At 36.6% G+C, this 18,219-nt stretch overlaps 1 protein-coding gene across 1 annotated transcript; it reads right to left on the reverse strand.

The window, feature by feature from the left end:
* Positions 1-14,050: 14,050 nt before the first annotated feature.
* On the reverse strand, positions 14,051-15,310 carry LOC308258761 (protein FAM47E-like; the record flags this gene model as incomplete). Its single annotated transcript, XM_080689401.1, has 1 exon — positions 14,051-15,310. One exon carries the CDS (start codon positions 15,308-15,310, stop codon positions 14,051-14,053), a length of 1,260 nt encoding a protein of 419 aa, XP_080545527.1.
* Positions 15,311-18,219: the final 2,909 nt, after the last annotated feature.

The raw sequence follows: 18,219 nt of genomic DNA on the forward strand, positions 1-18,219 counted from the left end.
GGTGCTTTTATTTTTAAAAAAAAAAACGGCTTCAGAGGGTTGCTTTTCCTCTTCCACCATTTAGGGAAAGAGCTACATGGCATCATTTATCAACAACACAGCCCTTAACAGACATCAGAACTGCTGACACCTTGGTCGTAGACATCTCAGCTTTTAGAACTGTATGAAAAAGTCTCTGTGATTAAAAAGACTCTCAACTTATATTTCATCACAGTAGTCAAATACTCTCAAATAAGTGGTACTAAGTCTCCTGCTTTTATATTGCTATTCCCTTTGGGGTTGTTGTTGTTGTTGTTGTTGTTGTTGTTGTTGTTGTTAGAAACTGCTTTACATTTGGATGTAAAGTAGGTAACTATTTAAAATTGTATTTTTCTCATGAACTTTTTCATCATATAGTGTCTTTTGTCCCTTCTGATAGTGTATTTTTTCTGCTTTAAGTGTAGCCTGATCTGCTTTTTGTTTATCATTTGCATAGAATGTCTTTTTATTCCTCTCTCTTTCAGCTGATGTATGACCTTAAGTCCAATTCAACTCTGTGGACAGCATACAGTTAAGCCATACTCTTTTGTTGGACTGGAAATTTTAATTCACTTACACTAAAGATAATTATTGATAAGAAAGAACTTACCATTTCCATTTTGTTCATTTTTACTGAGTTTTATATGTCTTTTATTCTTCTCTCTCTTTTTATCTTTATTTGTGGTTTTTAAAATTTTTAGTGGCATTGTAGATTATTTTTTGTAACATTGGTACTTGTTTGTTTGTGACTACCATGACTTTATTAAAAAATATCTTTTAACTATCCAGCATATTTTAAGCTGATACAAATTTTACTTTACAAAATTTCAACATGTTTACTTCTCCTGCCACACATTTTATGTTATTTATACAAAAACTTGTATACTTGTATCATTTTATACTATGAATCCATTAACAAATTTTCTTGTGTGTGGTACTGGGAATAGGGCCCAGGGACATTCATAACTCTGTGATGTACCTCCAATCCTATTTTCTTTTCTTTTCTTTTCTTTTTTTTTTTTTTTTTTGCGATACTGGGCATGGAACCCAGGGACATTCTACCTCTTCTACCTCTGAGATATACCCCTAATCCTATTTTTTATTCTTTATTTTGAAACGGTCTCACTGAGTTGCAAAGGGCCTGACTAAGTAGCTTAGGGTGACTGTGAACAGGGATCCTCCTGTCTCAGCCTCCCAAATGCTGGGATTACAAGTGAAAGCCACCATGCCCGGCTTCCCCAGTCCTATTTTATTTTTATTTTGAAACAGGCTCTCACTCGGTTGATGAGAGTCTCACTACTTGCTGAGGCTATACTTGAACCTGTGATTCTCCTGTCTCAGTCTCCCAAATACTGAGATGACAAGCATGTATAATCATGCCTGTTCATTAACAAATTTTATACTTATAATTATTCTTAATATTTAGACTTCTAAATTTTAAACTAAAATCAAAATGGCTTATACACTGCCATTTCAGACTTTCAGTATTCTGTATTTGTTTATATATTTACCTTTACTAATGAATTTTATAATATGATTTTTCTTTTACTCTTTAGCATCATTTTATCATTTCATTTGAACTTGAATAATTCACCTTAGCATTTTTAAGCAGGTTTTATGGTGATGTACTCCTTCAGCTCTTGCTTGTTTAAAAAAGTCTTTTTCATTTTTCAAATACAGCTTTGGCATATATAGTATTCTTGACTGGAAATTTTCTTATTTTTGAAATTTGAATATATCATCTTATTTCTTTCTGACTTGCAAAGTTTCTAAGAGTCCACTGATGATCTACAGGAGATGCTGTGTAAATAAAAAGATAGTTTTCTTTTGATGCTTTCAAAATTCTCTTTGTTTTTAACTTTCAAGAATTTGATTATAATATATATTAGCTTAACTTCTTGCTTTTTAACATGTTCATACTTTTCTGGGCTTCATGAATTTGTACATTCGTTTGCTTCCATTAATACTGAGAGTTTTCAGCCATTACTTTAAAAAATACACTTTCTTGACCTTTTTTTATCTTCTGAAATTCTCATGATGCCATATTGGTTCATTTGCCTGGGTTCCCTAAATTTTATATTTTTCTTCACTCATATTTTCATTATTTGTACAGTTTTGTCCTTTTAATTAGATATTTTGAATTACCTAAATTTTTTTTTCATTTCCTTTTATTCTGAGGGAGTTACTAGAGGTTGAACCCAGAGGTATTCTACCTTTGAGTTATGCCCCAAGTCCTATTTTTATTTTTTTATTTTGAAACAGAGTCTCAAAAAATTGCTGCCGGATGTTGCTAAGTTGCTGAGGTTGACCTCACACCTGTGTTCTCCTTCACAGGCATGTGCCACCACACCTGGTCAAAAAGCTCATCTTAAACTTTATTCTTTCTTCTCCTTGGACAACTCTGCTGTTGAGGCTCTATACCAAACTTTTCAATTCACTTATTGTATTCTTCAACCTCAGAATTTATGGGATTTTCTATTGTTTCTATGCCACTGTTTATTTCCTTACTTATTTCCGTGTTTTTCTTATTTCATTTCTGTCTCAATCAACATTTTCACTGCTGTAATTCAAAACAACTGACTGTGCAATTTAGAGGAAGAAATATTTCCTAACAGTTTTTGGAGGTTTTCTAGTTCAGTCTCTGTCAGGCCAAGTCTGCAGAGCTTGAGGCATGGCAGCGAAGTGGCATGGGTAATCAAGGGAGGGAGAGCACAGGGCCAAAGACAACAAACAAAATGAATTTAAAGACAAAAGCACATCCCTAAGTCCACACGCCCAGAGACCTACCTGCCTAGGTTACCACCCAGTAAAAACATTACAATAAGCTGGATGTAGTGGCACACACTTGAAATCCCAGCATTCAGGAGACTGAGACAGGAGGGCTGCGGCTTGCAGCCAGCCTCAGCTACTTAGTGAGGCCCTTTGCAACTCAGTTAGACCCTGTTTCAAAATAAAGAATAAAAAATAGGGCTGGCAATGTAGCTCGGAGGTAGAATGCCATCCCCAGTACCACCAAAAAAATAAATTTACAGCAAATTTATTTACAAGTTAAATTACAACCCTCAGGACTTAATTATATCAATTCTGCACATTAATACAAGAGTTCTTCAGGGAGAATTCTATGTCTAATTATAACAACTGACTTCTAGGTGTGTTCTTTTATAGTTCATTGAGCTTCTTTAAGGTAATTACTTTGAATGTTTTGCCACACAATCATAAAGCTATATGTCTTTTAAGTCAATTACTACAGATTATATTATTCTTTTTGTAGTTATGTAGCCCCCGATTCCTCATTTCCCACACTGCTTTGCTTTAGTGTCCGCATAGTTGAAGAAGCAATTCTCTCTTCCAGTTTTTATTGACTGCCTTTAGCAGAAGACCTCTGCCAATCAGCCCAGCTGCAGATTCTAAGGATCTCTCAAATGTTTTCTATAAATGTGCATAATCTACTCCTCCCCTTTCTCATGGGGAACAGTCTTCAGATGGTAAATTGTATGCTTTCTCTCAGTTTCACAGAGACATAGAAACCCCCATGAACCTCTCTCTGTCTCCATTGCTCCAGATTAGTGAACTAAAAGTTTGTGATATTGGGTACAAGCTCCACTTCTAGCTTTTCTTTCTGAAGGATAATTTTCTGGGTCATTTGCCTTCTCACTATCCTACAGAGATTTGCCAGATATTGAAAGATGCCAGTCCATTTTTCCCTAAGATAATATACTGGGATTTTGGGAGGCTGAGTGCAAGCTTCTGTTCTCTACCTGTGTCTAAACGGAAAAGTCTCAAGATTGTTCACCTTCTTTTATTCTCACAACAACCTACAGGCTATTTAACCATGTGCTCTTCAATAATTTTTAAAACTTCATCTAGAACAATGGAAAGCCCAAGAAAAGTCAGGTAACCTGTTTATCCTTTGTAGAAATCACACTAAATCCTATATAGGCATACACAGTTTAGGAAATTACAACCTTAATGGGGCTTTGCATCATTTCTAATTATTTAGCATGCAAAAATTGACAAATTTCAGGCTCAAAAATCTTGTAATATTATTCTTGAGAAAAGCCACAAAATGGAAAGCATGAAACAAAATGCTCTTTTGTTTTCTTCCTTTTTTTAGTTATTGTTCAACCTAGATGAATAGTACTAGAAAAAGTAACTTATGGATGTATAGCTTCAGAAATACAAAGCCAACTGGGATGTATTTGAAGACAAGTGAGTCAGTGTCATACTATATACACTCAGGCACTAAGACAGGGTAGGTATTCATAAATCTCATGCTGGTCTAAAGAAACAAGACTTTTGAGCAGAATGGATGTGCAGTAAGCCTCTTATAGATCTATTTCTGGAAGTACATGTCTACATATAACAGCAAAAGGTCCAGAACTGTGTGATACAGCACTTTTTATACATTTAACAATCTTATTTAGCACTATCTGCATGCAAGTCACTTTGTATATCCCAGGTGATTTAGAACACTATTTTTTATTGTGGTACTGGGGATGAAACCCAGGGGCATTCTATCTCTGAGATACACCCCTAGGCCTACTTTTTATTCTTTATTTTGAAACAGGGTCTCACCAAGTTGCAAAGAGCCTCACTCAGAGCTGAGGCTGTCCGTGAACCTCAATCCTCCCTTCTCAGCCTCCCAAATGCTGGAAATTACAAGCATGAGCCACCACACCTGAATGATTTAGAACACTAATTTATTAATAGCTACTACCCAGATCTTAATATATAAACAAAAAAATGGATGCCAAAATGTCATAATCTAAAGGATATGGCAAAGGCCTTTTCTGTTCAGAAATACTGGTTATCATGGCTTGGTGTATTATATCTACTCTTCTTTTTTGTCTTGTGTTCTTGCTTAAAAATTCTCTTTGGCTAAGAAACTAAAAACAGGAAAATTTCATTTTATAATCCAGTTATAACAGTGAAAGCTTCATCAGCATCTCCTCTATCCTCGCTCTGTGACTCTGACTAGATCCTATATGTGTACAGATAGCCTCTCAACATTTTTCTTCATTTTTGCAAGGATTAGAAGAGCAACCAAAGAGCCCTAGTAGATTCAAGTAAAGATCAATTTAGTATATCATTAATTATTTCCCGGAAATTTTGAGACTTAAAAAGTATCAGGTACAAGGGAGCTCATTATATAACCTGCCCATTACAGGAAAATTTGGCTTGTTTAAGAATTTACTTATTCAATTAATTCTTATTTAGCAGTTCAGTGTTTCATGCCAGACCCATGACAATTGCTATGAGTGTATCAGTGAAATGAAAGATGTGGTCACTGATCTCATGTCATGTCCTCTCCATGAGAGAACGCTAGCAAGAGAGACCGATAAAATATACAAGTAACACAATTAATATTGTAATTATTGTTGTGAAGAAATGAAGCAGATGCAATAGTACAAAGATGTAGTGACAGTTTTCCAGCAAGAAAGTGGCAGTGAACATAGGAATTCTTTCTTCCACAGTAGAAAATGGACAATAGTGTGAGAGGTGGTATCAGAAAGGAGAAGGAAGAAACAAGAAATGCAGGAAGGAAAGCTGTCTAAAATGCCTGTGGAAGCTAGGGAGACATTGGGACACAGCAGAGGTTCAAGATAAAGGAGGGAAAAGCCTGATGGAGTGAAGTAGGGGACCTAACTGAGGGAGGTGGGAGGTGGGATGAACACTTGAAGAGGGAAACACTTCAATGCACATGATGAGCATACATACATTACCAGTGCCCATCATAGTGTCACGCACGGGAAGGGGAGAGAAAGAGGGAGCGGGGCAGGAACTGAGGAGGGTTCAATGAGTGCTGTGTGCATGTAAGCCTCTATCATTCTGAACTTCATCACGATGTATGATTACAATGCATTATAAAAAAAAAAACACACCTGTGGTGCCACTAAGAAGTGACCGGATCTCAATGTTGTAAGTTCTAGCGTTAAAGACTCAAGGACTCTGATATACAAGTGGCTATGTACCTCTACGTATGCTGATGCTTCAAGTGCTAAGAGATGAATGAGTTAAGTTATACCACTGTTATTGCCAGAGCACCATCTATGCCAGAATATGTTTACTTGGTAATGTATACATCATAAAATTATTCTGGATTATTAGCTGTTTAATGAGGAAAATAGTGTGTTGCAATTAAAAATGTATTAGGTTAAAAAGGTAGATTTTTTCACATTATCAAGTCCTGATACAAACCGTAGGGAATAAAAGACATCCCTTTTTCTCCTCCCCATACTGCCACTCCCTATTGAGAAGAGCATAGACCTCATCAGGGCTACTGGCCTAAAGGATCAAGTTGTCCAAGGGAGCAGAAAAGAACATCTCAGAATTAATCAGCATAATGATCATGCAGTTAAAAAGTACAGCACCAAATTTGAATAGGCTTAATTTCTATATTAGTCTCAAAACTAAAAAAAAAAAATTGAAATGAAAAAAATCTCTGATTCTAATAACTCTTGAACAGGCAAATTCTTTATTCTTCATGTAGGTGAAGTTCCCATACCTTAGCAACATCTTCTTATAAAATCAGGAAGATATTAGAAGACTGTTATGTAGATCACATGTGTGTTCTATCACATCGCTTTTTCCCTGGGATAAATAATCAAGCAATGAAAACACTTTCAGTCAAGAACAGGTCATCAGCAAGGCATGGTGGTGCACAACTGTAATCTCAATACTTAGGAAGCTGAGACATGAGGATCACAGGTTCAAGACCAGCTTCAGGAACTTAGTGAGACTCTCAGTAACTTCGTGAGATCCTGTTTCAAATCAAGATAAAAAAATGTCTGAGAGTGTAGCTCAGAGACAGAATGCCCTGGCTTTAATTCCCAGTACAAAAAAAAAAAAAAATGAACAGGTCATCATACTCTCCAGACACTAAAATAAGGCGAACTTGATAGCCTATTCTAGTTCAGTAGGGTAAAGATGAACTCTCACTAGATAAGACTACTCCCTTAAAAATGGAATGCTTGAATCCTTTGCCAAAAGCCAGGATCCAAAACCTACCTCCTTCCCAGAGTGTCTTAAATGTGCTGTCCCAAATTAGAGCCACTAAAAAAATACAAATAATCAAAAAGATGGGTGACTTTTTTTCTGAAAGATGACCATTGAGTTCCACTGAGGAATGAAAGAATCTGTTTAATACATGATTTTATTAAGATTAAAGGGGAAAATTGACTATACTCTAAAACTTCAGACAGCTTATTTCTGTGGTTTTATTGTGTAATATTTCAATTCATTGGGTTTAAAGAATTTTATCCTGGCAGAATTCCATAGTAGAAAGAACTTGGGTCCTATGAGCTGGTAGAGGTTAGTTTGACTCTCAGTAATATAACTGATTCATTTATTTTATCACTCATTTCATAAGTACTTATGAGAGTCTCCATGAATGTGCTGGAGAGAGAATTAAATAAGACAGACAGAGCCCCTACTTAATAGTACTGTCAGAGGGAGGGCTGGTGTTTGACTATAAGACAAAATATGAAAATACAAGCATATTAAACACAGTAAAAAAAATATGGTGAGCTTGTAATCCCAGCATTTGGGAGGCTGAGACTGGAGGATTGCGGTTCACAGACAGCCTCAGCTACTTAGTGAGGCCCTCTGAAACTCACTGAGACCCAGTTTTAAAATAAAGAATAAAAAATAGGGCAGAGGGTGTAGCTTGGAGGTCGATTGCCCCTGGGTTCCATCCCCAGACCCACACACAAAAAAAATATGGTGACCTATGAGCATGAATAGGACATATGGTTTAGCCTGGGGGTTAAAGAGGTTTCCTTTAAAGAATTTTCATCTGATATTGGCAGGATAAAGAATTAAATAGGCAATTTGGGAGTGTGAGAGAGTGCCCGACAAAGATAACTGGAAAATAACCTGGATATTTTTCATCTGATTGGAAAATACACAAAGTTTGATGAGATCCTATAGTGAGCATATGGAGACAAAATATCTACACTGATGGTATGAATATAAATTGTCAATATTCCCATAAAAGTCAATTTGGGGAAATCAAACAAAATTAATACATGTACCTTTTGACCCATTAGTTTGCCATCTAGGTTTGTAGCTGATTCATGTAGCAATATGGCAATATGACAAATATCATCATAACAACAGTCGCAGGTGATAATTCCAAAATATTGAAAACCACTAATGTTTATCAATAATGGAATAAATAAAATAAAATATGCAAGAGAATTCTATGATCCCAAGCTTGATATAGTTATAAAAATGGTGGAGTGTTGTATGTATCAATAAGTTGTTTTCTCTTTAGTAAATACTGTTGGGTGCTTGCCCAGAAAATCTTCCCTGAACTGGTGAATATATTCTTAAACTAGGGTGAGTGCTAGCTGCTAACTGATCACAGCTGCACCTTTCCCTAGACAAGAAGTATTAACAAATGAGAGTTTCTGCCTTTACCAGAAATGCCTACGAGGCTATATACTCTCCAAGAGGGCAAAGCCTGGAGATCTACAGCCATTATCTGACATTGGCATATGATAGCCAGGCCATTGCTTCAGAATGAGATGATCTGTGATGTGATTACTACTCACAGCTTCCTGGGGGAGATGCTGAAGCTTGGTTTCAGCAGAACCCACAATGGTACCCATCTTTCTGCTCTATCCTCCGGCCCGCCCTCTCTTCTGGTTTCCCATTTGAAAACACTCATTCAACTCACTTAAACAAAAATCCCATCTCATAAACCTAACCTCAGGGACTTTTTTTGCATTTTTATTGCAAGATTTCCTCAGGCTATATAATGTACAGACCCACATTTTTTTTTTTTTTAAAGACTAAAAGTCTTCAGAAAAAACACAGAAAAATGTTTTGAGCTGTGTGCTGCTAGGCAGGAATGATCCATCTGCTTTCCCCAAGGACTGTCAGAAACAACTCAGTTTGTTCTGAAAGCTGAAGGAAGAATCAGTTATAATCCTTAAATGTCCAAATAAATGAATGCTTATTAGTGCAAAATTATCACCAAGCTTTCTGCAGTAATTATTCAAAACTCGATATCTGTCCTAAGGGAAAAAAGTTCCTTGAACTTTCACAGAAGAGAGTAATGGGGCAAAGGCTCCTTAACAATGCATACAACTAGAATAGATGGAAAAGCAATGCAAACCAAAACAAAGTAAGAGCCAACACAAAACTTCACCCTGAAAAGATCCAAGGAGCATACGCAGAAACAAATGGCTTGAGATAAAATGCACCCCCGTTTCTATGACTCTCTTCTGATTCCAATTCACTGCTGAAGTAGCTCCCGTCCATCCACGCAGGTCTGCAAATTAATTTTCTGGAATGGTTATTTCAAGCTTTACATAAACATTCATTAAACATTCTTGCTTACTGAAAACTTATAGATAGTTATTTCAACTGTGCCAAACTGCCTTTCATTTTTATTAAGATAGTGGAGTAGAACCACCATATATATAGTTAAATTTCGGGGTGCAAATTTGAAAATTAAAAATCACACAAGAGGATATTTGAAGATCTGCTCCCTTATCTGTGTCCGAAAGCCTTATTTTGTTAAAGTGCAAAAATTTCCTCTCATAGCCATTCAGTGTTGTGGCTCCCTAAACAATGGTGATTGATTTTGTTTGGTCTGGCAAACACAAATTATCCCATAATAATTTGAGCCTGCCAGCCATGCTTACATTCACTTGTTTGTGTTTTAGAGAAGAAAATGCAGTGACTGTCATGAAAAATGGAAAGGGTTAGAGGCAAATAAAATATTTCTCTTTGCTGAGGAAAAATGCAGCTACTTTAATTTTCTGCACCAAATGGGTTTCATTCGATGTCAAAGTGAAATGAATTTGAAAATAGAAGAGAGCACTTCAGTTTTCAAGTAAACTGATCCTTTAGACATCCTTTATAAGTTTAGGTTTATGGACTTGCTCTGTGCCAAAAAAAATCACTAAATAACATGCCAAATTCTACCTAAATTCATCCTGAAACACTGCTACTTATAATAGTATAAGCATTTATGAATACATTTAACACATATGCATACGAATAATCTTATGAATTCTTTGCAAACCAATAGTTAAAATGGACATTTAAAAAGCATTATTGGAGAGAAGGAAAGAAAAAAGGTGTAGAAGGAAGAGGAAATGGGAGGAGAGACAAGATAGTGAATGAAGTCATATCTTCTCACTTGCATGGGTAACTCCATCTTCTATTCCATATAGGTAGTATGGTAGGTTGGCACACTAGAGCTTTCTTCTGACACTATGTCTGAGACATTTTGATATCCAGTATTCTTTTCTAGGTATCTAGTTCCATAATTGAAAATGAGCAGGCAGGACTACTTTGTCTCTAAAAGTCTTCCTAAGATTGACCTCCTATGAGTCTAAAGTAATTTCTAAAACAGCGGGCATTTGATAAATGCCCGTTTAGTAGCAGCTGGAAGGTTGATATAAGCCAACAGGGTACAGAGTCCGTAGGGAACTGTGCAGAATTGAAAAGTAATAGTCATTGAAATGTTCCAACTAAAGAGAGAGAGAGAGAGAGAGAGAGAGAGAGAGAGAGAGAGAGAGAGAGAGCGCAATTTGGAAATACCCTTTTGGGTAAAATAAGAAACAATTATACTCCGTCAGACACTTCAGAGCAGTTCACCTTGACAGCCTCTTCCTTTTCAGCTGCGTTTCTCTGCATACACCTCCCACATTATATCGAATTGTTCTTTCCTTTGGAAACTCTAAGTTCCTCTGACCTGGCTGGGAAAGTTTAATTGGAAACTATTATCAACTTTAACAATGCTCATTTTTTCTGCTTGATCCATTCTTCATTTAATGGTGGGGATAATATGGCTAATTATGCAGTGTTCTTAGAAATGACCCTTATCCTCATTAATAAAATAAAACAAAAATAAAAAACAAACTCAAGTTCTTTCAGAAGATGATCAATCAAATTGTTTCATGAAGTAAATATGAGGAGGTTCCTGATGAAAAATTGATGAGAGTACTAGTTTTAGCATTATTATTCCCAATAACATGAAAGAAAGTAAATACCATTTGAAATCCATGAGGACTACATATATTAAAATTAACTCAATACTTATTAAATGCATCATATTTGTAGGCACTTATCAAAATTATGTACTGGAATGGATGTGGAAGATTATAAAAATGAATGGTGTTCAAGTTTTAATTAGATTATAATTGTCTGTGTTTTACTTCTCAAAGGTGAATCATGCCCATCATCTCTTTTCAGCCTCCAGGCAACTTCCTGTGATAAGCAGTGCAGAGATCTTGTCTTTTCACAGAGGCATAAAAGACCTACATTAATCATGACTTGTCCAAGTTGCTACAAATCTGTGGAAGAATAAACCTTAAAACACATGGCTTTTTAAATGGACACAGTAGTGTGTGCCTGTAATCCTCATACTTGGAATGCTGAGACAGAAGAATCACAGGTTTGAGTCCAGCCTCAGCAACTGAGTGAGACTCTCGACAACTTGGTGAGACCTCGTTTCAAGATAAAACAATAAAAATGATTGGGAGCATAGCTCAAAAGTTGAATGCCCCTGCAAACAGACAAAAAAAAAAACGGGGGCTTTTTCTGGGCATGGTGGCTTACGCTTGTAATTCCAGCATTTGGGAGGCTGAGAGAGAAAGATTCCGCAGGTTCAAAAACAGCCTCAGCTACTTAGTGAGGCCCTTTGCAACTCAGTGAAACTCTGTTTCAAAAAATAAAGAATGCCCTGCGTGATGGCGCACGCTTGTAATCCCCGCCCTTGGGAAGCAGAGACAGGAGGATCACGCAGGTTCGAAGCCAGCCGCGCACACTGGCTTAGGAGACCCTGTTTCCAAATTTTAAAAAATGTAAAAATAGGTCTGGGAGTGTAGCCCGGAGGTAGAAGAGCTTCCAGGAACCCCAGTACCACCAAAAATAAAAAATAAAGAAAGAATGAAAAATAGGGCTAGGGGTGTTGCTCGGAGGTAGACTGTCCCTGGGTTCCATCCCCAGTACCACAAAAAATAAACCGGCTTTTATTAAAAACAAAAGCGCTTTCGGACACACCAGTTTCAACTCATATGTTACTTAGTTTAGATTCAGGAAAACAAGCACCCAACAGTATTATTAAGGAGAATAAATTACTGCAAACACTGATTTAATGATTCAACAAATATTCATTGTGAACAGAATATGATAGTGTGTGACAAATCTTACATTAAGTATTGAGATTAAGTGATGAATAAAATACAATCTCTATCTTCTAGAATCTTACAGGCTGCAACATTTAAATCAAAAGTAAAAAAATTACTGGAACTTTATAGCAATATTTCAATTATAAATACTTAAATTTGCAGCTGCAGTACCAGATATGCTTTTTGTGATATGAAGACTGAAAAACCAGACAACTTTTATAAAATAACTTTCTTTAAAATATTATATAACAGGCTGTATGGGGCTGTGATTCTTGAGACAAGGGAAATAAATTAGGTGAGCCATGTGACACTTCCAGTTTTCTGTCCAGAGGCACTTTCTAAATAGCAGGACAGAAATGGAGAACCAAAGATGATACTGGCATCATATTGAGTCGAAACAGCATTATTTATCAGCTAGAGATGGGTCCAGCTGATACTTAGGAGGCAGAATACTGGGAAACAGATAGGTCTATAGGGTAAGAATTCAAATCATCTCCTTAGGGTTTAGTTTGAGTCCATGGCCAAAATATCAAACAACACATACCTAAAGTAAAACGTCACAAATGTGAGAATGGAGGAACTGAAAGATACAAGTAAATAATACTAGAGATAGCGCAGAGCCGGGAGAAATGAGATTTCTTATTAGTCAAAGAAGAAAGATCTCAATGAAAATCTAAAACACAGAGTTGGGGTCTCAGAAGCCAGAAGCATTGAACGTTATTAATAGGGCTAAGTAAGACTAAAAGTAAAGTCTTACCAAAAAGAAAAAAAACCCTCAACAAACAAACCAAAAAAAAAAAAAATGACAAAACTTAAAATGAGATGGGAAAGAAAAATCAGGCTAATAAGGTTAATATATGAGTTACTTTTGTTTGCCAAAACAAAATTTAGCAGTGAATAAAAATGATCCAAAGCTTTAGACATGCAAAAATTCATGGCAATGTTACTCATGACTAGGAGTAAAAATGATCAATGGAGACAGACTCAGGAAAGAGAGAGATGATGAAATTAACAGATAAACACTTCCAAATGGTTATTACAGATATACTTCAAAGACTTAAAGGAAAATAGGAACATAATAAAAATTTTATTCTATTAGTTGTCTCCACTTATTGATAATATCCTTTGCGGCATACATATTTTATTTTTATGAGGCCCAATTTTCCTTTTATATAATTATTTGTTCATGAATTTGATATCATATCCAAGAGCCAACTGCTAAATCCAAGTTCATGAAAAATCACCTTTTTTTTTTAACAGTTTTGTTGTTTAAGCTCTTTTGTATTTTATTGGTCCAAATTCAGTTCATTTTTAAATATGAGGTATGAATTTTACTTCACCCTGTTACAAGTAAAAATCCAGTTGTCCCAGAGCTAGTTGTTGAAGAAACTATTCCATTGAAAAGAATTGTCACCCATGTATGAATTCAATTTGCATTACATTTGTGAAATTTATTTCTAAAAACCTAATTCTATCCCAATGGTCTTTATTCTTCTTTTTCAAGACCATTTTGGCTAATTTTGGCTTTGCAATACTATATGAATTCAAAGATCTTCACTATTTCTTGCAAAAATTGATGGAATTTTGACATATTGCATTAAATCTATATATTTCTTTAGATAGTACTAACATCTTAATAATATTTAAGTTTTTCATTTATTAACATGTGATGTCATTCCATTTGTTCTGGTATTCTTTAATTTCCTTTTTTTATTGATGAGGACAAAGCAGTTTATTGAGAAATGTTTTACAGACACTAGATGCTGAATTTACAAATGTTGCCAGTTAGAATTGTACATCTATAGTAGTACCCTCATATACTCTTGTTGATGCTTAAAATAAGAGCAAGAGAAAGCCAAAAGAGTACTAAATGAGAAAATTGTCTAGTTTTCATCCTCATTGTCATCATCTACGATTGCATGAGCTTTGACTTCTCTTGGTATTGGAGTCTTAATGGCATCATAATCCCAGCCCTTCCTCATAAACAACTTCTCAAGGATGTCCGGCATACTATAGCCCTTGCTTATGATGAAATCCTTAAAGGCAATTACTCCATAAAGGTCATCAATAACGTCTGGTTGAGGAGTCGTGCCACCCTGAGCTTCACATAAGACCTTGGGGTCAATCAAAGGTTCATTATTGATTAGTTTTCTCCATAACTTGGGCTTCAGGTACCATGCTCCATATCTTGTCTTCATCCAGTTGGGTTTATAAGGATTCAGTGGCTTCCGGAATTTCCTTTCAAAGTCCATTTCCCGTACGGAGAATCTTAACTCCTTCACTTTGCTTAGCTTGGTGCAGGACTTGATGTCAGAAGGAAGCAGGTTTATTCTCTTTTTGTGATAGTCCTCATATCTCGGTGTGCACTCAAAGCCAAAGTCAATCTGCTGCATCATGAACTCTTCATCTATGCCCAGGTCTCCTAAAGTAGCAACCCATTCGCAAAAATCACGGATTCCTCTTGGTACATACATGTTATAGGAAGAATCAAGCAGATCGTTTTTGCTTGATTTCTCTTTGTGAAATGATTTTTCTCCTTGTGACCTGGACATCTTGGGAAGAAAATCTTTTGTTTCACGACGGTGTTTGCAAACCTTGGCAGGATCCTTGGTTCCTTTGCTATGGCCCTTGCAATAAGCTTGGGTGCGCTCCATCTTCCTATCTTGGTCCAGCACTTCTATTGTGTTTAATAAGCTGTCTGTAGGGATATCTTTTTCCAGCGTTGGGTAGAGAGCCAAGGGATGCTGGGTGAGGTGGGCCTCGATGTCTTTTACGAATTCCTGGCGCTCTCGCTGGGCTGATGAGAGTGTGGAAAACAGGCTTTTGTCCTTGGACAGCTTTCTACGATTTTTGGAAGGGGCAGGTTGAGAAACTCGGTGAGAAATCGTAGGGAGAAAAGCCTCCTTGGGGCCTCGAGTAATGAGCTCTTCGCACGGAGGACAGCCTTTCCGGAAGTCGTCCAGTCCTTCCTTCACAAATATCCAGCGCCGGCCATCCAGGGAGTTGGGGAACTTCATCAGCTTGTTCTTGTGCTTTGCGAAACACTTGGATGGCAGACGGTCGTTGTACCAGGGTCTGGAGGTCATGCCCAGGGGCACTGGCTCCAGTACCCAAGGCCGAAACGGCCGCCTCCTCTCTGCCATAGTTCACGGGCTCAGTCCACTGCCTGAGCACACCCTTGTTTCCTTGGAAGATGCTCTGGTTGCTAGGAGACCAGGCCACACAGCTGGGTTCTCCAGGAGTGGGCGGGGACTGAGTGCCCCACCTCCATCTCCTTCCTTAGCGCATCTTATTTATCCACTTGAAATTGATGGACTTTTTTGCTGTTTACTGTTTTAGACTATGATAAAGAACGTTTCTTTGAACATTTGCACACAACAACATCTTTGTAGGCACATAGAATTTGATTTCTCTTGAGAAATATTAGCGAGGACTACAATGGTGGACCAAGGCAGGTGCCCATTTGTTTAAGCAGCCACAAAACATTTCCCAAGTGGTTATACTATTTTTTAATTGACAGATGAAATAATATGTATTTATCATGTGCAACATGATATTTGAAATATATTTATATATGCACACACATTATAGAATGTATTACCTTACATAGTTATCATTTTTGTGGTAAGAAGAGTTAACTTCTAATTTCTACTGCCTTAATATTTTTTATTGGTGCATTGTTGACATCTGTATGGGGTACAAGATGGTAGAGGCATACATGTCCACATTACCCAATTAGCCCTTATCCAATTTCCCCATACCCTCCCATCCCTCCTCATGTTTGGCTTAGTGAGTGACTTTGATATGTTTATGAATGTACATCATGTACATTAAGGAACTTCCCTCTTCCCCTCCACCATCCCCCTTGGTTAATCAGCTTTATTTGCTCACTAGCTTGCTAAGTCTGGCCTCAAAGCTTCAATCCTCCTATCTCAGCTTCCCAAGTACTGGGATTACAGGCATGTGCCACTATGTCCAGCTCTCTATTGTTACTTTAAATGGACATGTATGGCAACACTGGCTGAGATAGAAGTTTAGGGATTTCTGTTCAGGGATGGACAGGTGCTCAAATTCCCCATATATAGATCTATGAGTCATACTCTAAGGAAACCACCCAATCCAGCAGAGGTGGCTGAGTTGAAAAGAGTCTACACTGGATTGTGAAGAAATGAGACAAAGCATATTGGCTAGACCAGAGACACTCTACATGCTTTCCATCAGGAAGAAAAGTTCACTGGAGATATGGAGATCAATTTTATGAAGTGAGAAGATATAGACTAAAAGATACCCCTCTTATATCCACCTTAAGGAATGACAGGCTGCCCAGTTTTAGGAAATTCAGCAAACAACCTCAGCTTTTAGTCCTTTCAAGGTCTGCCTAAGATACAGAGTGCTACCTCTCCAAGGTCATGGACTCCCAGGTTAGGCCATATATGAAACTGAAAAAGGCAAATTATGGGGTCCAGTCTTATTCTCCACCCCTAGGACAGCTCTAACAAGCAAAACAAACTCTGTATCAAGCTCTTCTGAAAACCAACCCTTGGATATTTCAAAGGCAAAGTGTGAGATGTCTATTAACCAATGGCTTTGTTCTGATACCTATACTTAGAGATGAGTATAAAAAGGTTTTATGTATACCAGTGATATTTTATTAGAGTATTAAAACTTCATGTGAGGAAACATTTATTAATAGAATCTGGTGTGTATAAGCCTTCATTTTAATGAGTTGCATTATCGTGGAACTCATTTTATTTTTATATCTCAGAGTAACTTTATAATTGATATAATCATATTTGTTCAAAAACCTCCTCTCCTAGTAACTCAATTCTACTGTATTTTCTTTCTTTCCTACTCTCTCTGTGCTATATAATCTCTATTATAACAAAGAGAGAATGTCCTCATACCAAAGGAAAATGAAGAGTTTAGGTGTTAAAGCAGTTTTCTGCTGCCAATGGGTTAGAGAGTTCTTCCCCTTTAACATAAATTCATGGCAATGTTTTCAGAGAGATTTCTGAACTGTGCCTAAGGAACACTACATCCTTGTATGGGCTATGTGTGGGTTCAAATTAATCTCTCTGACCCTCAGGAGTCTTATCTTGTTCGTGAAGATGAGATTATATGCCCTATGCTACCATGTTGCTCCACACTGAAAAGTTAATGACACATTACATTGTACAGTGATTTTATTACTTTAGACATAGCCTTGAAAATGTCTGAGATATTAAACCCATTTGCTAAGTTTAACTATAATGATATTTTGAATTAATTTGAACCTAAGCCTAAAGTGTTGATATAGTTAGAAACAAAAGAATTAAAGACAAGTAGTAATGAGATTAAACACTCTAGTGATGTAGTGGGAATTAACTTATGCTCATGCTAAAATCTGTGGGGTTTCATAATTATTACAAAATATACAAATAATGGGAATAACCAAAGCTTTCTTTTAATATAAAACTATTTTATTTTGGAATCATAAAGTTAGCCCAAGTTTCTCTTACTGTATTATAATGAAAAGGGAAATAAGTAAACAAACTCCCAAAAGGCAGAAGAATTGTTAGAAATAAATTGTGTAGGACTGCTAAAATAAATTATATTTAAAGAACGGGGTATCCTTGCAACTCTCATTTCCAAAATAAAGAAAATCTCATGAAGAACTGTACCTTAGAATCTTCCTAAAGTATTTGGTTGCCATTGTTCAAAAGATATTACTAGAAAAAATTAGCAAAATTAATTTTATACAGGCAGATGAACATGGGCTAATAATATCTCAGAAGAAGATAAAGAAATTCAGAGAGAAGAATAAACTGGGATGTATCCAAGATCTCTCAGTTACTATTCCATTGAGTGGCTGCAGAAACTCTTCTGTCTTTGTTAACAGATGGGATACATGTGCCCATGTGTACACAGGGCCTGCCTCAGGCTTCTTTGAGGAGCCTTAGTAACAGAACTGAAAAGTCTGTGGTTTTACCTACATGTCTCAGGTGGTACTGATTTACATCCATATCTGTTGGTCTTTAGCATGGTCAAGTTTTTCTGTAAATTTGATAGCCTA

Source organism: Muscardinus avellanarius, assembly GCF_963383645.1.
Source record: "Muscardinus avellanarius genome assembly, chromosome: 2".
NCBI lineage: Eukaryota > Metazoa > Chordata > Mammalia > Rodentia > Gliridae > Muscardinus > Muscardinus avellanarius.